The 23,945-nt window shown below is 42.3% G+C and overlaps 1 protein-coding gene across 1 annotated transcript in view; it reads right to left on the bottom strand.

Annotated features, from left to right (window-relative positions):
* The window catches only part of EVC2 (EvC ciliary complex subunit 2), a 75,454-nt gene that overhangs the window by 4,233 nt on the left and 47,276 nt on the right, over positions 1–23,945 (bottom strand). The window contains exons 13-19 of the mRNA XM_075260373.1: positions 22,052–22,256; positions 18,666–18,782; positions 12,351–12,572; positions 9,678–9,871; positions 8,844–8,931; positions 6,496–6,692; positions 1,376–1,477 (exon numbers count right to left, since the gene is read on the bottom strand). Coding sequence (XP_075116474.1) covers positions 1,376–1,477; positions 6,496–6,692; positions 8,844–8,931; positions 9,678–9,871; positions 12,351–12,572; positions 18,666–18,782; positions 22,052–22,256 — 1,125 coding nt within the window. The remainder of the gene's footprint in view (positions 1–1,375; positions 1,478–6,495; positions 6,693–8,843; positions 8,932–9,677; positions 9,872–12,350; positions 12,573–18,665; positions 18,783–22,051; positions 22,257–23,945) is intronic.

Below are 23,945 nucleotides of genomic sequence, written 5' to 3'. Positions count from 1 at the left end.
CAATTATAGTATCCACATCTGCTGTTATCAAGAATACGGGAAGTGAGCAGCCCAATGGCCAGCATGTCAACAGTACTGTACTATTATGGTGGATAGCTGACGCCCTGAAGCAGAGCTGCCACCACAGCCACCAGGTATACGCTGTATTGTAAAACGGAGACCTGTAGCTACTTTGAGCATGGGCATTGCTACGTGTCAGCCCCCCTACACAAATGGAAAATTGCCACCCATGGGGCTGGTCTCTATCTACCCTGTACCTCTTCCACAGCAAGATATCTTGATAGTTATGTAGCACAATTGTACAGTTGTATTGCAATCAATGGGACTTGCCATTAAAAAATTGCAGGTTCAAGAAGCCCCCTGGGAAAAGGGGCTAATAAAATAGATTTGAAAAAAATGTAAAAAAAATAAATAAAAATTAAAATCACCCCTTTCCCTACATTTGAAAGAAAAATAAAACAAAACAAAAAAAAATTGCAATAAATTTTTTTTTACATCTCTGCATCCATAAATGCCAAGTCTACAAACATTGAAAATAAACATAAAAAAAATCAAAAGCGCCAAACCAATGTTTTTATAGAAAGTGATCAAAGACAATCAGCGAAGGGCCTGCAATGTCACTACCTGTGACATCTTGGGTCCTCTTCCTGAGGCCGCTGACTGGCCAGTTAGTGGCTTCAGCAGAAATCTGGAAGAGATGCAGGAGACGCCATCTGGACAACCCCTTTAAATGTAAAAAAAAATCCCCAAACTATACACATTCCTTATCCCCAGAACTGTACCCAGCTACAGAGTACAGGTGACAAGTCATTTTGGCTGAACAGTGAATGCAGTAAAAAACAAAGACTATAAGAAAGTCACTCAAATGCAGTTTTTCTCCAGTTCCACCCCAATCTGAATTTTTTCCAGCATCCCATACAGAATATTAGTTAGTACCATTACAAAGTGCAATCTGTCCTGCAAACATTAAGCCCTCATATGGCTCTGCGAACAGAGAAATAAAAAAATTATGGGGTTTGGAAGCCAAAAATGAAAATTGAAAAAAATTACTGCGGCGGGAAAGGGTTAATTAGGGGTATACGATGTAATTTCTCATGTATTGTTAGTCATCTGAGCTTGTACTGTATATACCTAATTTTATAACTAAGGTCCATGTGTTTATTTTTTATTGTGTCCTGATAAGTAAAGCCATAGAATTCGAAGATAGCGGCGGCTCTGATGGTTTACAGTCAAGAGAGAAATAGAGTCCACTGTGTAGTCAGTAGTTGGGGGCCATTGCTCTTACTACTGGTGATTCTGTTTGGTAGTGGGCTGTTCATATCAGGAAACAAGCGCTCAATAAATCTGTAATGAAATCCTGCAATTCATTACTCACCTCCGCTTCTTTCTTGCAGATAATGGACTTCTGTCCTCATCATTGTTTACCAGACCATCCCTGATCCGCTTCTCGAGGAGCGTCCACAGCGCCTGCTGCTTTCTGGAGTAGAAAATAGAAATAGAATTGAATGCGGCTTGTATTTGTCACTGAGATCTGTCCTTCAGATAAACAGCTAATCCTTATATACCGCACCCCAGATGTATTACTAGAGGCCTAGAAGATTTAGACACCCCCGCAGAGCACGTTTTCAGGCTAAATCTTAAAAGATGAGCAGCTGGAAGAGCGCTGCCGCTTTCCTGAGGGTAGGTATGCTGCAGGCACGGTTTAGGAAAGCAATGTGTAATATCAGATGGTTATTAGAGATGAGCGAACAGTAAAATGTTCGAGGTTCGATATTCGTTTCGAGTAGCCGGTCAATATTCGACTACTCGAATCGAATATCGAACCCCATTATTGTCTATGGGGCGAAAATGCTCGTTTCAGAGGTAGGCAACGTTCGATCAAATTATACTTACCAAGTCCATGAGTGAGGGTCGGGCTGGATCCTCCGAGAAGTCTTCTCCTTGCCCGTCCCCGCGGCATCTTCCGGCTCTGAATTCACTCTGCCAGGCATCGGGCCTGGGCAGAGCCGACTGCACATGCCCACACTACAAGCAGACATGCGCAGTCGGCTCTGCCCAGGCCCAATGCCTGGCAGAGTGAATTCAGAGCCGGAAGACGCTGCGGGGACGCTGCACGGAGAAGACTTCTAAAGGTAGGAGAAGAACCAGCGTTGATTGGCCGACTGTATAGCATTCGGCCAATCAATGCTGGTTCTGCATCAAACTTTTACATTCGAACAGCGAGTGGTACTCGATCGAGTACGAGTATTTCGAATACCGTAGTATTCGATCGAATACCTACTCGATCGAGTACTACTCGCTCATCTCTAATGGTTATCCATGTACCGGAAATGTTCATTCTATAACATGGAACCTCTGCGCAAATAACTGGCGCGCGTTTTCCTCATTATTTACGCCAATATTTTTTGTGCAATGGATAATTAATATGCACAACCTCACCATAAGTTGTGAGGATGGCAAAGAAATCAAAATTGTTTTTTGTTTGTTTTTTTTGCACAAAAAAGCCGCTTTGCGCAACACATTGTGATTGTTTAACGCCTTGTATGCCATAAAACTGGAATACAAGGCATAATACATCTCCATTGAAGTGTTTGTGCACCATGTACTACTATACAGAAGCATTGCAGTACATTGTACAAGGGATCAAGTCAATCCGGGTTCAAGTATCCTTATGGGGTAAGAAAAAAAAATGGAAAAATTTATGTTAAAATATATAACAAAAAGTAAAAAACAAAAATAAAACCCTTTAAAATTTGAAAAAAAAAAATAAATAATGTAAACCAATGCCATAAAAAAAAGCCCTCACTTAAAAGTTATGGATCCCCATAAAAGCACAAAAAATAAGCCCTCATATGGCTGCACCAACAAAAAAATAAGGCGGCGATGGAAAACATGAAAAAAAAGGCAACGGGCCTTAATAATTACGCTACCTTGTGTCCTTAAAGGGTTAAAGAACTAAGTTGGATTTTTTTTTTTTGAGGTTACTGTTTACATCAGAGACAAGTCACCTGCTACCAACCATTACAGCCTGCTGTACATATTACACTTCATCATCATCAATAAAGCCACAGGTTGTCTGAACCTCATTCCTGGTACATCTGCTCAAAACATATGCGGCAGGTCAGAAATCATTCATTATTAGCCATGCTGACAGAAGGCTCAGACATACAAAGCAACTGAGTGGTAAACTGGACACTACAGGCATAGCAGGGAGGAATCTATCATTTAAAGGGAACCTGTTACATGGCAAATGCTGTGTAATATGCAGGCAGGGTGTTATAGAGCAGGAGGAGCCGAACAGATTGATATATAGGTTTGTAGGAAAATATTGAGTATACATCACTTAGGAGTCCATAATGGACAGTCCTTAGGAGTACTGTGGGTGGTCCTAATTAGTAACTGAATCATATCTGTAAAGGAAGGGCTGTCCGTCATTGACTAGGACTCCCCATTGGACTCCTAAGGGCTGTACATAATTAACTAGTACCGCCCACTGGACTCCTAAGGACTGTCCATCATTGACTAGTACTGCCCACTGGACTCCTAAGGGATGTCCATCATAGGCTGGGACTTCTTATAAATGCCTTCAAAGTGAAGGATTCTCTTTAACTCTTTAGAATATACAATTCATGATCACAAAGTATAACTACAGTCCTATGTGAAACTATGAGACAATACCATAAGGGAAGTTTCTGTCTACTACATTTAATAGGCCAATACAACAAGCTGAACTGGGAATTTTCACATTATTTTTCACATTTAAATAAAGCGGTGCCCAGAAATCAGATGTTAGTAAATGTGATCATGGCCAGTCTTAAATTGATTCCTCCGCTGGCATGAGATACACCAAAATCACTCTGGTCTCTAATATAATTGTAATGTCCCAGGAGGTCCTGTATGAACTGAAATCTACACCAGTCCGAGCTTAGATCCCAGGTACATGGCAAAATTTGGAGCAGATTTTGAGGCAGAGTCTGGCTCAACATCCACTCCAAACTCTGCCCGAAATCTGCCTTACATACATTTCAATGGGGGGGCAGAGGCAGATTTCTTCTACCTGCTCTATAACATGCTGCATCAGCTACAGTAAATGTGAGACATCCCTGCCTTGGCTCACCCAACTACTATATTAAAACATGGTGAAGAAACGCTGATACGGTGCATTGAAGTCTAGGCATAAATGACATAGATATACAAAAAGAGAAAAACATGGCCCGCACATCCCAATCTTATACATTGATCTAGTAGTGCTTCTCAGCAAATTCTACAATACTGAACATGAGGTTCTTAGTATACATATTGATCAAGGTGTATAAGCCCACTAGCCACTTCACGGCGACCTCTTTATAGTGGGTCCCTACTCTACTGGGTGTGGTGCCGCACAGCGACCGCCACAACCGCAACACGGCGCCCACAGGGCGAGCGACCCAGCGGTCCGGCAACACCCCTGCCACCAGACCAAGTCCCCCAGGGCTCCGGGCCGCGCCGCCCCATGGGCACCGCACCACAGAAGCAGCAGACACCACGCAACACCACACCATGTGAACAGATCTCAAAAATTCACCTTACCATATTGCCCCAGTCAGAGGACTGAGAGCTAGTAGGTGGGTCCCTTTTTGCAGTCTCCTGCTAATTAAAAACACCTGGGCAAAATGGGGGGAGTGCTGGTACCAAGGCAAAACAAAAAAAAATGGTGAAGGAAGAAACTTACCAAAAATATACAAAAAGAGAAAAACATGGCCCGCACATCCCAATCTTATACATTGATCTAGTAGTGCTTCTCAGCAAATTCTACAATACTGAACATGAGGTTCTTAGTATACATATTGATCAAGGTGTATAAGCCCACTAGCCACTTCACGGCGACCTCTTTATAGTGGGTCCCTACTCTACTGGGTGTGGTGCCGCACAGCGACCGCCACAACCGCAACACGGCGCCCACAGGGTGAGCGACCCAGCGGTCCGGCAACACCCCTGAATTTTTGAGATCTGTTCACATGGTGTGGTGTTGCGTGGTGTCTGCTGCTTCTGTGGTGCGGTGCCCATGGGGCGGCGCGGCCCGGAGCCCTGGGGGCTTGGTCTGGTGGCAGGGGTGTTGCCGGACCGCTGGGTCGCTCGCCCTGTGGGCGCCGTGTTGCGGTTGTGGCGGTCGCTGTGCGGCACCACACCCAGTAGAGTAGGGACCCACTATAAAGAGGTCACCGTGAAGTGGCTAGTGGGCTTATACACCTTGATCAATATGTATACTAAGAACCTCATGTTCAGTATTGTAGAATTTGCTGAGAAGCACTACTAGATCAATGTATAAGATTGGGATGTGCGGGCCATGTTTTTCTCTTTTTGTATATAAATGACATAGAGCCTTCATATCTGCAGACGAGAAGAGGAAACTCTATATCCTACTGGGAGAAGAAGAGGCCACTATGGAGATCGCTGCCCAATACGTGTCCAGCTGTCACCAAACAAGAGGAAGAGGAGACTTCACGGACTGTTATACCCCAAACCACCAGCCCCCACCCCACCTCCCCATATAGCAGTCACCAATTAAGAGGAAGATGAGACTCCATGGACTGTTATACCCCAAATCAGCCACCCCACCCCCCCATACTCTCCCCCTCAACTCAACCCCCACCCCCCAATTTACTAGCTTTGGCAATGCCAAATATCCATTCGGACGTTCCAATAAAGCCTATTTGATTTGATTTGAGCCTGACCGCTAAAATGGTTACTCACGGACCCCGTGGTCTATAATGGGGTCTTCAGGGTGTCATGCGTTTTTATACTGAAACCGGCAGAGAGAAAAGTCCTCCATGCAGGAATTTTCTCTCTGATGATTTTCGGTGGTTTTTCAAGCTGAGCTTGAAAAAGTGCTATCCGTGCGAAACAGCTGTCACTCTTCCTCTCCAGGTGTGCCTCCTCCCATATGTATTTTAATATGGATTCTTGAGATAAAGATTGGATCTTTTACAACATACTTCTAATGGTGAGTGCCCAGTTTTCTCTATTTCTGGACTGCAATTGTAACAGTAGATTCCTCCGTTTTATAATAATGTAGGTAATCCTACAGTATTCTGTGGCTGCTAAAATTCTCAGAGCTCTATATATAACATTTTGTGCAGTACAGATCATGCAGTATTCCTTGAAAAAAAGAAAGAATACGCAGTTCTACGTAAAAGTAAAAATAAAGCCTAGCGGTATCATGAGTGCGCAAATTCACGGTGCGTCATCAGAATAAAGATTATTATGGACTACCACAGAGTAATGCCCTTTAATATCACGGGGCAGCCCCATGTGGACCATGACCAGAATAAAAGGTGAATCAATGTTAAGGTCTAGAGGGAACAGCGAGCGGACAATTATCAGTTGCCGCCAGGAATCATGCGGCGCGCTGACACTGCTATCAGCCCAAGGATAGATTCTTTTTGCCCCTGCCGAAAAAAAAAATCTATCTATAATGCAATTGGATTTTGCTAGCAGGAGCTGCCTTGCGCTTACCTCTTCCTCCAGCTGTCAGCTCCATCCTCATTGCTGTCAGTCTCAGTAACACTGTCTGAATATTTATGACCTACTGAATATAGAAGAGAAGAGATTTCACTCTCGGGGCAGGAGGGAAGCAATAGGCTGAGGACTCGCTGCAGCATCCCCTCTGGTACCATGGATCGTTTAGTCAGATAAGCTGCCAATCGGATGTCCTGGAGAAGAAATAATGGCACGGTGTCAAGCCGCTGATGTCAGACAGAATTAACTATCATTTATTTGTCAGGGCGACGGAAGAGAAGAACACGTAAAATAAATATCCCGATAAATGTTCATGTTCTGTGCTGCAGGATACCGGGAAATAATGTCATTTACCAAGGGAGAAAACTAATCTGACAAGGTAATATACGGTTATTTCAGATAGAAACACGTTGGATGATCTCTGTGGGACTGTGTAATCCAATTGTACTGCTAACATAGGGAATATGAGGAGATTATAGGCCTGTAATGTAATATAGCAAAACTGTCCCACTGAGATATAAGAGCTTGGCCGGGGACGGACACTCATTGTAGAGCGCTGCAGTGTGAAAGCTGATTTATAAAGATTGGAGTATCGTATACTAGTCTTAATAAAGACCCCGATTGGCGATATTTATATAAAGGCTGTGGCCTCCTTATAAATCAGTCAGACGCTGATGAAATTCCACACCGGTTGGGAACTTGCGTAGATTTCCATTACAACTCATGTCATAAAACTGCTATGAGTAATAATGAAATTGTCGCACCAAGGCGCTCCAGGTCTGCCCCAATGCCTGCCCTGTTCTGCCCACATAAGGCCAATGTAGTGAGCACGGTGCGGGTTGGGGCTTAAGGTGCACGATTGGCGCAAGAACAGGCCTTGTGCCATATGTGCATCAGAGTTGACCCCCCCATCCAATGTTCCATTACCGAACCAGCACCTCCTGTCCACCCCTCTAGCTCCAATTATCAGTGGGAAGCGGCGCCATACAGCCAATCAGAGAGCTGCTAATATTGAATGAACAGGGATGATGCACACACATCCAGCAAAACAAACCCTGTGGTCAGTGCAGTTTCTGTAGGGGGAGACAGGGTGACTTGCTTTAGGCCCCGTTCACACAGGGCAAGAGGGGGCAGATTTTGGCGCGGAATCCACATCATAATCCGCCCCCTCACAATGGTGGTCTATGTAGATCGCTAGCGTTGCCGCTAGCAGAAAAAAGAAATGAGCTGCCCTTTCTTCATGCGGATTCCGTGGTTGAATCAGCCGCGGCGTCCACCTCGCGGCAGCACGCTCCGGACTAGGTCCATTCATTTGGGCCTAATCCGGAGCGGAAAGCCGTGACGGGATGCTGTGCACTGCACAGGCATCACGTCGCAGCAGCCGCGATGGAATATGCACACGCGTATTTGCGTGTGAACTTAGCCTTAGACTCTATTAACATGACCAAATCAGGTCTTGGCCATGCTATTTTACAGATCTGTACGTGACCTCTTTATTTTCAGGGCTTTAAATACTGAACTGAGAGGTTCGGTGAAATAATAGAGCATATTCTCCCACACCCTAAGTTGTCGTTGTGAGCAGTGTAGTCGATTTTTTTGAAAGGGGAGGAGAAATAGGCAAATCTAATTGGATGGTAGCAGATGGTGAGGGTCCCCTTCCCTACAACTAAGTCCTCTACTTTCTACCACTTATAGGTGACTTCCTCCTTCTCTTCCCCATTGGTGCTCCCTTTGCCATTGAACTGCAAAACTAAGAAGAATGCACCAGAATTACGGAATAATTTCCCCAAAAAAAACTGCAACACATTCTCTACACCTCATCCAACAGAATGCCAGGACTTGTCGAATAGGGTGAAATTTAATATGCAAAAATGTGCACCAAAAAAGATTTATAAAAAAATTTATGGCACTTTTTTTGTCGAAAACTAAGCCAATTAATAAAGGATGTAAAGTTAGACTAGACGGTCTAAAAGTACGCCAGATTTTCAGACAGCATCAGACACTTTGGAAAATCTTGAGCAGTTTAAGTCTAGTCTAGTTAAACTTTGCACCATCTGAAAGATAGGCGGTATTAGGTTATATGCCCCACTATGTCTGTCCCTGTGAGGGAGTGCCTGTGGTTAAACTTGTTGACTAGTTCCAATAGTAACTAGTAACTCTAGAATGTTCAAATCTCATTGTATATGCCCGTCGGCAGGTATACACTGGAGGTGCAGGATTCCCCACTGATAAAGGTCTCCAATACGTCAGTGCAGTGTATAGGCATATAGCGGCATATGTCAGCCATTTACATTGGTCCTGATCCAGCTAAGATTCAAGCACTGATTTAAAGCTGTGTGAAGTACCTGGTTGTGTATCCTCAGCAGAGAGTCCATCTGAGCCTTCTCCTCCTGGTGTTCCCCTTGGGCATACTCCATTTCTTCCCTCTGTATACTAAACATAACATAAAAATACATTTTAGAGTCATATCTACTGTCCAATGGAGCCACCATGGAGACAGATACTAAGTATTTGTGATATATTCAGGGCATCACTTCATTTACCCATAACATGTAACAATTCACATGTGATATAATATAATGGTAATCAATATCTATGGGATAATGATTTTCTTGGTACAAAATATCTGTTCATTTAAGCACAATATGAACACATAATCTGATGATGGCTTTCTCCAAGCTAGGAGGGGTTTCCAGGTTGTTTTTTTCAAGTAACAGTGCCACACTTGACCATAGGCTGGGCCTGGTATTGCAGATTAGGCTTGAATGAGAATGAGCTGTAATACCCTTGGATACATGGCACAATTTCTGGAAAAAAGAACGTAGATCAATTTTTCCAATCCTTTGGTTGGCGGGGAGGCTGCTATTACATGTTTTTTTTTTTGCTGGAGAACTGTATGTGGTTATTAATTACAGTATGAGCAGCTCATGTCACCCGTAGGCTAATGCACAGCACACCAGGGGTTTTCAGTTTAATGGCTGCTAGCATACAGGAGACCTGCATAGTAACGCATTACTGCAATTATCAACCACACGCAATTCCTTTAGGGAAAAACGCGTCGTATAAGCTTAGCCTAAAGGGGCTTCACAGATTCTCTGAATACGTGGTCACGTGAAATAATCCAGACATGCCAACATTCGGGGAATCCTCTGAAGGGGATCTGATATCCTGAGACTTACCGCTCTCTACAGAGATTTATTAAATACTTCCTCCTGTTCAGAGCCTTGCGGAGAGTCGCTGATACAGGCAAGCCATCTCCTTCACCGGCAACATCAACTGTAACATGGGATGGACCGTCCTCCAAAACCCTACTGACGACCGATGGCTCATTTCTGCCCCATGTGTCCATGGTCTTGTCCAGTTCTCTTATTTCCTATGTAGGGAATTAAAATGAAACAGCACATTTAGATCTACATGGGGTGAAGACTACAGGAAATATAAGGAAATGTGGGAACCCCTGTACAATATGTGACTAAGATGACGGCGCAGTGATTCTAGATTGGAGTACCTAACACAGGAATGGGAAATATAAAAAGGAAACTCTTACACTTCTCCCTTTTGCACAATCTACACCTGGTTTTGGCTCAAAAACTGCAACAACAAAACAGCTTTTCCACAACATGGAGCCTCAGCCTTACAGAGTTCCAAATCTATCACAATCCCATACAATTGAAGGGCGTCTATAGGACTTTAATATGGATTTATCTATTGCTTACGTAGGTCATGAGTCTTAGATTAGTGGGGGTCTGACTTCTTATGCCTGCAACAAACACAAGCCAGAATTTACTGGAACTAGCACAGCTCTGTACACTATGTAGCGGCACAGGAAAGGGTCTGAGCTTGTAATACCTTTCCTGGCCACTAGACAGTGTAAAGAGCTTTGCTAGTTCTGAGGCACTGTGACTTGGGCAGACAGCTGATGGGTGGAGGTGCCGGGAGTTGGATGCCCATTTTGATTTGATATTGACAACCAATCCAAAGGTGTATACTAATCTGTAACCACTGCAATACATAGATTTACATAAGAAAAATAGGACATATGTAATTATAATAATTTACAAAGTTTCTTATTTCTAAAAATCAAAATATCAATTATATTAACTTTAATATGTAATTCTTGTACATGATTTACATAGAAGTGGAAAATCACCCAACATTAAAAATCTTCACCCTGCTAGGAGATGTGAGCCCTCAGTCTTTATCTTCTAGGCAAGAAGAAAATGATGGAGGAGAGATGTCAGACGAGAAGCTGACACCGCACAATCCGAGTGTCAGAGGAAAGCTAGCAGAGCTGACAGGACCTGACACTAATGATAAAGCCTTCTGTCGCCATTGCATCGTTTGTTGTGTCACATAAATCACTTCCCATATAACGGGTTCGTTCACTCTGGTATGACCCCTGCCTCTACTCATGCAGAACCCAAATCCCCATTTACTTCCCATCTGTAGACATTTGTAGACCATGTGACAGCTTGTGCTTCATTATAACACCTGTAAGAGACGCTCTACTGAATGATACAGAGGGTTGTGGATGGGAAAGTATCTTTAGCAAACAGTGGCACAACTCTGTGAGCAGTCGTTGGTGGCCACAAACCAGCATATCAACCCAACCCTACAGATAGATAGGTTAGGGTCATTTGAAGCAAGCAGGGTATTTACTTCTCTTGGGAACTGTTGACTTCATTGCTGGAATATCACAGTTTTTGCCATTGCTCTAAGAAGGTAAGCTGGCAAAAATAGTGATACCTTGGCAATGGAGGAACCGATTCCCAAGAGGAAAACACTGCTTGCTTCAGGTGACCCTAACCTATCTATCTGAGAGTTGGGTTGATATGCTGGGTTCTGGTTACAGGCTTCCTTTAAAGATGACCTTTCACCACCTCCACCAATTCCAGTTCTTATAATCTGTTAATAGTTGCCACCCCACTGATTCCAGCACAGTTGGAATTTTCTCTCTAGCCTTGACCATTCCTGAGCAACAAGCACTGGTAGTCTTGGTGCCCGATGTGCTATATACGACCTGTAATGTCAGAAGGGCGGTGGCAGAGGCAGCCAGTGTCAGAGCTCAGAATCACGCCCCTTGTCTGCTCCTGCCTAACACCGTCCTCCTGACAGTACAGTAAATAGCATATCAGACACCAAAACTTACGGCATTGATTGCTCAGGAATGGTGAGGGCTAGAGAACAAATTCCAACTGGGCCAGAATCAGTGTACCCATGCCTATTAAAATAGGCTAGGAATTGGCATAGAGGTGGTGAAAAGTTATTTTAGATCTCAGTCACCACCAGTTAGATGTCCTTAGCGTCTATTATCCTGTCTTACTGTGTCACTATAGTTCCTCCAGAAGATATTTTCTGCCACAGTCTGTCCTGTCTATATGGGACTTGTGGTGTTGAACCACTCTCTTTGTAGAATTCCCTGTGTCTCCTTGGGTCCACCAGTACCATTCAGAAAATCTGGCAATCATTGGCCACAGGTACACAGCATGACCCTCACATATATCTGATGCACAAGACTGAAACATGGCCCCTAAAAACAACTGGAGTCCTTAGGAGAACTATAGTCAGGAACCACTCAATGAATTGCGTATGGGACTATATGTACATATATTTTGTTGGGTTTATTTCTTGATGAACTTTTTGGACCAGACCATTATTTACTGTATTTATACAGCGAATTATTACATATTGGTCATCGGTTATCTTTTTTAAGCCTACTGGCCTTTGTGTCTTTAATTTGTATTAATTGTTTGTAAATTGTTCTGCTTGATGAATTGATTAATAAAGATTGAGTTCTTTGTATTTTATTTGATTATTGATCCTCGTGATTTAGGGAATGATTATTGGCTCACCTGATTCATGCCCTGCAGAAGTTGTTCATATTCTGACGTAATACATGATCTGCTTTTCTCCTCCAGTAACACGGACTGCAGATCTAAGACTGCCAGAAGGATTTCCAGGCTCTTAGCTTTGTTGTGAACAGCTTGGAACTGTAAATGTGTGATGTATTCCCCCAGTTTATATTCTCTGGCTTTCAAGTGGTGCACTCGTTGCAACAGTAACTCTGCCCGAGCCTGGAACGTACAATGAAAAAATACACAAGTCTCATTTTGCCAACATTTAGAGAACTACAAAAAACCCCAAAAAAACTTATAAGTTATTGCCACATGGTAGAAAGCTGAGTTTATAAACTATCCCCAAGTATTAGAAGAAGGTCAAGTGCACTTGGGTTATGTAACAAGACAATGATTAGAAGCACACGAGAGTCCATTTTCTATGACGGAATTAGATTTTAGTCCTGATTTACAATCCAATTATAAAAGAAAGTTCACTGCTATGCACTAAGTCTATCAATGCATAGAATACGGTATGAAGAAATTCTGAAAGAGATCTTAATTAACAATTTCCTGACATTTTGTATCTCTATGCAGATGGTAACAGACAACAAACACAATCTGTGTAGTCTGATCCTCCGGTCATATTCCCTGTATAGAGGTGAGCGTTAGTGACTCTGGACAGTGGAATGGTCTGGGGTCGGCTATGGATTCCCCCATTGATTAGGTATTTATGGTTTATCCTAAGGATACATCATAAAAAGTTTAACCATGGAAAATCCAATACTAACAATTAATACTGAATGCAAGGACAGGCAACTGGCCTGGGCCCTCCCTCAGTTGGGAGTTTTATTCACTCCATCCACATCTCCAGCAATCTATTTTGGACTTCAATAGTATGTGAAATTCATCAGCCACGTCCATAATGAACTATAAGGAGTCAGATATCTGAGGTTCACATTTTTGTTTTTTTTTTACTCCTTGTGATACAAAATACATTTTGTAAATGCAGAATGCATCAAAAATATTTTATACTCACAAAATGTATTACAGTAACCCAAAATATATCTTCCATATCCACAATATTCACACAATTTATGCGCTCACGTAATTAATTTTGCGCCTACAAAATAATTTTGTGCTCAAAAAGCACATTTTGTTTTTGTAGAATGTGTAAAAAATTATTTTGGGGCACAGAATTTTATTTATTTTTATTAATGACAAAATTGGGCATATTCCGTATATACTCGAGTATAAGCCAACCCCCTTAATTTTACCACAAAAAACTGGGAAAACTTATTGACTCAAGTATAAGCCTAGGGGGGAAATGCAGCAGCTACTGGAAAATTTCAAAAATTAAAATGGTTTTTGGGTGCAGTAGTTGCTGGGTGCTGGGGAAGGGGAGGGGGTGTTTTGGTTGTCTGTCTGCCCCTTCCCTGAGCTTGAGGACTGTTTTTTTTTTCCCACAACTGGAATTCAGCCTGGCTGAATATAGGGCATCTGCAGTGCTCCTATTAACCCCTTCCCGACGGAACAGGAGCACTGCAGATCCTATAAATATTTGACTTATACTCGAGTATATACAGTAATCTATTAAAAACACATCAGAATTCTGGTGTAATTTGGTATACACGCTTTACATATCATATTTTGTGTATTTTAACAGTTTCTGCTCCTCATCTGAATAGTGGGCGAAGCTTATTAAAAAGGGGTGGGACTTAATATGCAAAATGTTGTGCCAAAATTTGTAAGAAATTAAAGCAACTAATAACTGGAGTAAGGTGAGACTAGACAATCGAAAAATACGTCAGATTTTCAAACAGCATTAGACACTGTGATAAATCTGGTGCATTTAAAGACTAAAACACAAACCACAAAAAAGGGTAAGTATGACATAATAAACACACTAATAATAAAAATCTCAAAAAATCTCAAAAAATCTTTATTATAATAATTTAACACATACACAAAATAGGACGATGCAAAGAAAGCAAATGTACACATACACAAATGGGTATAATGGATGCCACAACAAATGGTGGTCCCTGTGAATACTGCTAGTTTCCCTCATGAGCCATACCAAAGTACAAAATACACACTCTCGTATTATGTATTGAAATTCACATAGGTGAGTGTTACCATCATAAACAACTATATAGGACACAATTATAAATTCTGACTCCCAGTATTTTTATGTTCACCCCTAAGGATGAACAATAGAAACTATAATATCAAAGAGTACAGGTCCTATTAAGATTTATCTTACTTCCTGTATACAAAGAGCGGCGTATACATTGCCCTCAGAGGTCTAGTAACCACCATATGTTAGAAGAAAGACATGTTGCAAGTACAAGAAGATTTGTATAGACACTCACCCATGGGGAAGGTAATCAGCAGATCACCAGGGACGGGCACCCACTACCCAAACCCCGACGCGCGTTTCGGCGCAGAGAGCCTTCGTCAGGAGGAGCCTCCTGACGAAGGCTCTCTGCGCCGAAACGCGCGTCGGGGTTTGGGTAGTGGGTGCCCGTCCCTGGTGATCTGCTGATTACCTTCCCCATGGGTGAGTGTCTATACAAATCTTCTTGTACTTGCAACATGTCTTTCTTCTAACATATGGTGGTTACTAGACCTCTGAGGGCAATGTATACGCCGCTCTTTGTATACAGGAAGTAAGATAAATCTTAATAGGACCTGTACTCTTTGATATTATAGTTTCTATTGTTCATCCTTAGGGGTGAACATAAAAATACTGGGAGTCAGAATTTATAATTGTGTCCTATATAGTTGTTTATGATGGTAACACTCACCTATGTGAATTTCAATACATAATACGAGAGTGTGTATTTTGTACTTTGGTATGGCTCATGAGGGAAACTAGCAGTATTCACAGGGACCACCATTTGTTGTGGCATCCATTATACCCATTTGTGTATGTGTACATTTGCTTTCTTTGCATCGTCCTATTTTGTGTATGTGTTAAATTATTATAATAAAGATTTTTTGAGATTTTTTGAGATTTTTATTATTAGTGTGTTTATTATGTCATACTTACCCTTTTTTGTGGTTTGTGTTTGAGCTTTTTGTGGTAAGGACATGTGTTTATAGGGCGTAGAATACATAATGGAACTGACATATCTACGTTTATTTTGTGTTCCGATTTTGCTTTGTGTCTTACAATCTAGCATTTAAAGACTAGTCTAACTTTGCACTGTCTAAAAGTTGGAAAGTATAAGTTTACCTACCCCAGTGCGTTTTGGATTACGAGCTTTATATTTGTAAGCAAATAAAATTCTATGGCATAAAATAACATGTGCATTCTGATTGTAGTTCACAATGTTGGGCATTTGCTTGCCGATATAGGGCTAGATAATCTTTAACTTCAATAGAAGAATGGGATACAAAATAAGCATGAAAAATAGGGGGCAAATACTTTTCATACAACTTTAAGCCTCCATGAATAGTGATGTAGAATGAATGCTGACAACTTATAGTCTTGGGGATAAATTTTACCAAATTACTAGTGAAAGCTATTAAGTACATAGAGCTCCTCTCTAAGCTGCTGGATACCTAAAAGGACATGGAAAACTGATCATATATTATTTAGAGAACAGCAATGTAAAAACAACAGAACCGCTGCTTATTGAGAGGATTTCTGGAAGTAAAAAAAAAAATTAAAAAAAAAATCACCCTCCTCAGTAGACTCCTCAGTAGGTCAAGGAAGGCAAGAAGTATGAGCATGTAAACACAGAGGTAAGCAGGTCAGATGAGGTTGTATAGACGTTACTATAGTAGTGACCTGTGTAACGATTGAAGTGCCAACACAGACAACAATTTGGCAAAAAAACATGGAAACTGAAATGGTGATTAGAAAATATAGCTGAGAATTTATTAAGTCATTTTCATGACACAGAAAGCATCGCCGAGATGCCGCATGTATCAGTAGGAGTCGTCAAAGAGTACACGGAGATACCATGGTGCGTAATGTCTGAAGAAGGGAATGCATTTTGAATAAGGTTGGCAGTCTCTGAAAGCCTGGCTTTGGCTAGTCTAGCATCCATGACTAGGCCTCACTCAGAGTCACTCCGATAGCTTGACTATTCTAATATCGATTCTTGCAGCAAACCGAAGTGAACCAAAGTACCGTATATACTCGAGTATAAGCCGAGCCCCCTAATTTTACCACAAAAAAAATGGGAAAACTTATTGACTCGAGTATAAGCCTAGGGGGGAAATGCAGCAGCTACTGGAAAATTTCCAAAATTAGAATGGTTTTTGGGTGCAGTAGATGCTGGGTACTGGGGAAGGGGAGGGGGTGTTTTGGTTGTCTGTCTGCCCCTTCCCTGAGCTTGAGGACTGGTTTTTTTTTCCCCACTTGGAATTCAGCCTGGCTGAATATAGGGTATCTGCAGTGCTCCTATTAACCCCTTCCCAACGGAACAGGAGCACTGCAGATCCCCTATATTCAGTAGACCGGGCACTGTCAGACACAGGGATACCTAATGTGTATGTGTTTCACAGTAATTTTCTACTTTTATATGTATTCTAGGGAAAGGAGGGATTTACAACTTTTATTTATTTTTTTACTATATTTTTCTAAAGCTTCTTTTTTTTCCACTATTTTATGGGAGATTCTATACATTACTATTGAAGTAATGTATACATAATTTTTATTTTATTTTTTTTGCTTGGCTCGCATATTCAGCCCAAAAACTGTGCTTAAAAATTCAGCTTATACTCGCATATATACAGAAATAATTGTAGAAACAACACTTTGTCATAATGGCTTGTGAGTTCAACCAATTGCTTCAGCTATCCTCCTAGGCTGATGCTGAGCTGAGAGGGCCTACAGAGTATGTGATGGTGGTGGTAGTCTTCCCCTGGGGAACATCCTATAGGTCTTCAGCGCTCCTGAGCCAGATAGGAATGGGAGTGCCAGTGATGGTATTGCAGGTAAATGACTCAGACCATACTTGGTTGCAAGAAAATAGTTCAAGCCAAGTTCACATCTGCGCTGGTCTCTCTGCCGTTCAGGTCTGGCAGGGGGACTCGAATGATGGAGAGCTGGACCGCTGATTTAGTGGTTACACACGGACACTGGTGGACCCCATTGACTATAATGGGTTGCGCTGGGTATCCTCTGTTTCCAAACTGAAACAGGAGGAGAGAAAAGTCTTTTATGTGGGACTTTTCTCTCCCATAATTTTTGGCAGTTTCTGCGGTGGAGTCTGTAACGGAGACTCCGGTGCAAATGTGAATGTAACCTGACACAACTCTACAGGATAACCAAGCAATAAAACAACCAAAAGCTTCCACAACAATGGAGGTATCGTTCCACTGTGGGTGTGGGGTGAGCTTGGTAGATAGTAGCTCCAGAAGCCGGCACTTTATTCTGTCTTTCTCTCAATGTGAGCCAGTCTCTGCACTCTCCCACTCTCTACCCACGATGCCCTGTCTATCCTATGGCACAGCAGGGTCAGTTCCCTGGCACTACTGGCACTTGAATCCCTCTAAAGACTCTGCCTAACAATTAAAGGCAGCTTACCATTCCTGTCTCAGGACTCCAGTGCAATTGCAGGGGTTCCGTTTCCTCATGGGAGGTGTGAAAATACTTCCTTACTCTGTGCAAACTGGGTGAAGACTCATTTGTCTCCTTCCATTTTCCAGAAATTGCTGCTTGGAATCACCAATGCTCAATGTCTCTTCATCCCCAGGGGGTAATATACAAGCTACATATAAACTATATACAGAAAACTTGCTCACTTGATATTATGCTACGCTTGGGGTTCACGTGTGTAATATCCATACAGTCACGAAAGGGCAGGTTTCTATAATAAAGCGGTTACTCTGCATTTTTTCAGTAAGACGTGTCAAGGACTTTAGCATTATTGTCAGGTTTCTTACAAGCCTATTACATATTCTCTATTAGCTGCCTCTTCCAGGGTTCTTCGATTTTGTCCTTTGAACGCAACAGAAATGGCAAAACTAGGGAGGGGATGAAACGGTCTTTTCATTTCCCTATAATATAAGTTCTATATTTTCTACAGACATTTCCATTCTTCTGACTGTTACTCTGAAGACGACTGTGAAGTAAATCTCTATGTATGACATTTCCATTGCCTTCTAACAATGCCTGTGCTCTAAACTCAGTCTACAGAGGAGGCCACGATGAATGGCTCCCAGGGGGCACGGTTCCTGCACACCATTAAATAGGTTGGATTTCTTGAACTGAGTCTTATTTTCATAGAACGAGAAGGAACAAATCAAAAGCAAACATTCATGTAACCGGATAAGTCTTCAGCGCCTGATCTGGTCACATCTCATTTTCGTTACCTGCTTAATCTTGTCATCTGCAATTTGTGCTTCATAAATCAAGACTTTATCCTCTACAGATTTCCTCACCATTTCTGCCGCTCTGTCCTGAGGATGTTTCGTCGTCTTTGAACTTGACTAAAAAAAAAACAAAAAAACAACAATTGCACAGGAGCTTATTCCATAGAGAAGAAAACAGGTTATGTACATAAAATGCATTCATCGGAGAAAGCATCTGAACTGAAATTACACTGCTCGCAAAAATGTCCCGGGAGCGGTTTCCAGAAAAATCTGCAAATAAGCAAATCGACGGTTAATTTCTAGGTAAACTTCTAAATGAGAAAACCCGGTGTAAAAAAAACAAAAAACATCAAACTCAGATATGAATGACATCCAAATCTCAGACCTGGTGGCAGGAGTCAGAATTAGACCAGTATATACATTGGATCATTCAGTTCGGTTCAGATAAATTGTATCATATGTAGAGATGAGTGAACAGTAAAATGTTCGAGGTTCGATATTCTTTTCGAGTAGCCCCTCAATATTCGACTACTCGAATCGAATATCGAACTCTATTATAGTCTATGGGGGGAAATGCCCGTTTCAGGGGTAGGCAACATTCGATCAAATTATACTTACCAAGTCCACGAGTGAGGGTCGGGCTGGATCCTCTGAGAAGTCTTCTCCGTGCAGCATCCCCGCGGCATCTTCCGGCTCTTCATTCACTCTGCCAGGCATTGGGCCTGGGCAGAGCCGATTGCGCATGCCCGCACTACAAGCAGACATGTGCAGTCGGCTCTACCCAGGCCCGATGCCTGGCAGAGTGAATGAAGAGCCGGAAGACGCCGCGGGGAAGCTGCACGGAGAAGACTTCTAAAGGTAGGAGAAGAACCAGCGTTGATTGGCCGACTGTATAGCATTCGGCCAATCAATGCTGGTTCTGCATCGAACTTTTACATTCGAACAGCGAGTGGTACTCAATCGAGTACGAGTATTTCGAATACCATAATATTCAAAAGAATACCTACTCGATTGAGTACTACTCGCTCATCTCTAATCATATGTCTATGGCCAGTAACATATTACATAATGGCTAGCTGAATGTTAAAATGTCTGTGTATGGTGCCCTTTTGACTCTTCACGGTTATGGACGAGAGGGGTGACTGAATATCGACTTGCCCAATATGTTTATTTTCAGGGGTGGTGGTCACTAAGGGGACATTACACGGTGTGGTGACTACTGAAGGGGTATTATGCTGTGTAGAGGTATAACTTGAAGCTCCTAGGCCTAGTGCAAATTATGCAACGGGGCCTCAAATGACCATGTTCTGTCTATGATAATGGGGTCTTCTTTCGTTGTAGAAAAGTCTTTGGCCACCTGAGGATCAAGGGCACAATATCGATTGCTACTTCTGCCTTAAGGGGCTCATAAGGTGTCCATTCCCAATAAACAATACATTATAGCTGGGGGGCCTGGTACAGATTTTGCATTGGGTCTTCATGTCACACCTCTGGTGATATGGGGTGGTTGAGTAGTTATGACTGGATGTGATAGGTGGATTTTAAAATGGGAGTGGAACTAGGGGACCGTTATCATGTAGGTAGCATGAACATGCCCATTTTCAGCAAGAATAAATCCAAGTCATCTCGGAGAACCCCTTTAATCCCCCATGCTATAGGATTCTGAGCAGACTCTTACCTTACCCTCCTGCTACTATGATACATATGACTCACATGTTACCTTAGTAATATCTCAGATACGCAGTGTGGCCTATATTTAGCCAATTCTACTATCGTGATCCCTCCATTATAAGTGCCGCCTTCTGCTTGAGCTCCATCACTCCTCTAATTAATGTATAGTAACTATATAAAGGCACTAGTGGTTGCAGTCAATACTCCGGCAGATAATAAAGAGAAATGGATAATGAAACCCGACACAAACGCAGCAGCGATGCCATTAAATCTAGACGGCTGAACAATATGCAGCCAGGTGCCATTGATTTGGGGCTCCCCCGATCAGACGCGCCTACGAAAAACACATCTGAAATGTAATTAGCAAATGAAAAACAAATGGAACGTCAGTGATGCGATCCAGGGAGCGCAGATTACACCGCCAAGGCTGCCAGGCACCGCTATGTAATCACATTCTTCCTGCTTCTCTAATATCTCACTACAAAAATGTATACTTGATGGCTCGTGGGACCTGGATAAAGGGCAGAAAGATGGTTTATCAAAGTCAGGGAATAACAGGTCCACGGGCTACATATCTGCAACCGGGAGAGCAACCGCAATGTACTGTAATTCATTTAGAGGGAAGAAAACCCAATTACAATAGAAAACCTTCTGGGAAATCTTAATGAAAGTTGAATATTTTGCTTCTGATTAAGAATAGAATATTTCATGTGTATGGGAGGCGAGTGATGCATGATAAACGCTTAAAGGCATCGATGGGGACAAGACTTGGTCACTTGTCAAAGGCACTCAAGACAATGTCAGTGCAAGGAAAGGGAAGCATTTCACATGGATAGAATTGATCTCCTTAAAGTAAATCGACTGATGAAGTCATATAGAACCTCTGGCAATCATAAAACAGAAAGAGACAGCCCAACCTTCATTGTAAACCCAAGTATAAAAGGAACCTATATGAAGGATTCATCTGGTCAATGTAGAGTAACAATGTACAATGCGCAGTATATTCAATGGTTAAAGAGTCATGGGGGTGGAGTCACTACTCTGAAGTCAAGCTTGGTGGTCCACCTCTTAGTCTATTCCAGTCCCATCTGCTGGTGGTATATTTAATAGGTGGGTAATGGTTATTTTATTATTTCATTTCTTTTCTTTAAAATCTCAGACAATCCCTTTAACAGTAGACCCAAATAATGGATTACAAAGATGGAAGGTTCTGTAGGGGGGAGCAGGGAGCCATATTGTGAGAATGGGGGCCCTATTGTGTGGTGAAGGGCATCCGCCCACACACATTATAGTTCCTCCCTGCCTCCCTGTCCCAAACAGCATAGTCACCTAGCCAGTACAGTATGGGGGACAGGGAATAAGCGATGAGTACGCTTCTCAGTATTATCCACTCCTAGGATCCTTGGCTTCTTCTCTGGTCTTCCTAGATACATCAAAAACTGAAACTACAGATAAGTGAACATTAAAGATGAGCGAATAGTATTCGATCGAATACTACTATTCGATCGAATACTCGTATCGGTCAAATACCACGCAGGAAAATTCCATTGAATTCAATTCAAAAACCTCCTGAACTTGGAGGACCCAATGTGTCGAACTTTGGTTTCCATGGAAACCGGAACAACATTCTCGTTTTTTGCCATAGACTATAATGGTATTCGATATTCGATTGAATACTACTCGCTCACCTCTAGTGAACATCACAAGCTACTCACCTTTTTCTCACTTTCTCGCAGACTTTGGTCCACTTTCTGCAGCTCTCCATTTCTCCAGTCACTCATGTATTTCTGGAGGAGCATTCTGCCTTGTATTTTTGTAAGAGCTAAAGTAATATCCATCTGAGAAAAGCCAGAGTGGAACTCAAGTTTTGTCTTCTCCACGTCATCCTCGGACACGCAAAGGTGTAGCAGAATGATCTTCCTGTGTGAATACAAAGTCACATACATGAAAATTATAACATATTTTGGGAAAAATCTTGGTGACTAGGTTGTCATTTTTAGTTTAATTTCTGGCAAAAAATATAGTTAATAAAATAAAAAGTATATTTATTAACATACAAGAAAATTTGATCACCAATTTGGGTCAGTTACGATTGAGCATCCCAACCCGACCATGAGTCTACTAACCAAAAATCATAGTCTCAAGGGGATTGGGATCTCGGCCCTGACTTTGCATTTGATAGAGGGTCTTTAATATAAGGCTACATCCTAGGTAGGCTATAAATAAAAACCCTGGTATAGAAATACACGTTTTATTGGTAGATCCAACCCCATGTCTATGGTGATCAGCAGATTGTCCCTGAAGAGCGTCCACTACATAGGTCGTATTTCAGTCTGTCTAATCCTATTGATTCCACTGAGATGAACAGTAAAAGATGGACATAATAGCTAGAGATGAGTGAGTAGTAATCGATCGAGTAGGTATTCGATCAAATACTACGGTATTCAAAATACTCGTACTCGATCGAGTACCACTCGCTAATCAAATGGAAAAGTTTGATGCACAACCAGCATTGATTGGCCGAATGCTATACAGTCGGCCAATCAATGCTGGTTCTTCTCCTGCCTTTAGAATTCTTCTCCGTGCAGCTTCCCCGCGGCGTCTTCCGGCTCTTCATTCACTCTGCCAGGCATCGGGCCTGAGCAGAGCCGACTGCGCATGTCCGCTTGTAGTGCGGGTATGCGCAGTCGGCTCTGCCCAGGCCCGATGCCTGGCAGAGTGAATGAAGAGCCGGAAGACGCCGCGGGGACCCTGCAAAAAGAAGACGGCACGGAGGATCCAGCCCGACCCTCACTCGTGGACTTGCTAAGTATAATTTGATCAAACGTTGCCTACCCCTGAAACAAGCATTTTCCCCCCATAGACTATAATAGGGTTCGATATTCGATTCGAGTAGTCGAATATTGAGGGGCTACTCAAAACGAATATCGAACCTCGAACATTTTACTGTTCGCTCATCTCTAATAATAGCCCATCTCCCATATTTATACTTCTGACCAGCTTTATACTACAGCTACAATAAAATGGCAGTGTGACCGACTCTCATGGTGCAACTTTTTGTGCTGCCAACGAAGTCCATGAAAATGTTTTTGTTATTGTCAGTAAGTTGAATACAGTAGAAACATCAGCGATGCTTCTATTCTAACACGTTTTGTGATCCAATAAATTCCTACGTAATGTTGATTCTCCAACTTTTCTCACCATGTCACTTTTATGTCCAATATCATTGTCCAATATCATTGTCCTCAATTAACAACCCTTATAATACTTTCTCTCTGAAGATTTTAACATCAGGCATGAAAATAAACTGTGCCGATTGCTCGGGAACAATGTCAGCTAGAGAAAAAATTGAAACTTTGCCAGAATCATTGGAGCAGTACCTATAAAGGTTGAAGAGTTTGAGTTGGTGAAGGTGATGAAAGATCCACCAACTGCACAAAGTACAGCTTATGGTGTCCGTCAATAGGTGCTGCTCTACTGATTTCAGCACAGTTGGATTTTTCTCTCTAGTTCCCGCTGTTCCTGAGCAATCAATGCTGTTAGTTTCAGGACCCAAGCTCTCCACTGTCAGGTGGGTCGTTGGTGGTTGGCGCAGACCATCTGGGTCAG

The sequence above is a fragment of the Leptodactylus fuscus genome, chromosome 1 (assembly GCF_031893055.1).
Source record: "Leptodactylus fuscus isolate aLepFus1 chromosome 1, aLepFus1.hap2, whole genome shotgun sequence".
NCBI lineage: Eukaryota > Metazoa > Chordata > Amphibia > Anura > Leptodactylidae > Leptodactylus > Leptodactylus fuscus.
This window is presented reverse-complemented; position numbering and strand designations above follow the sequence as displayed.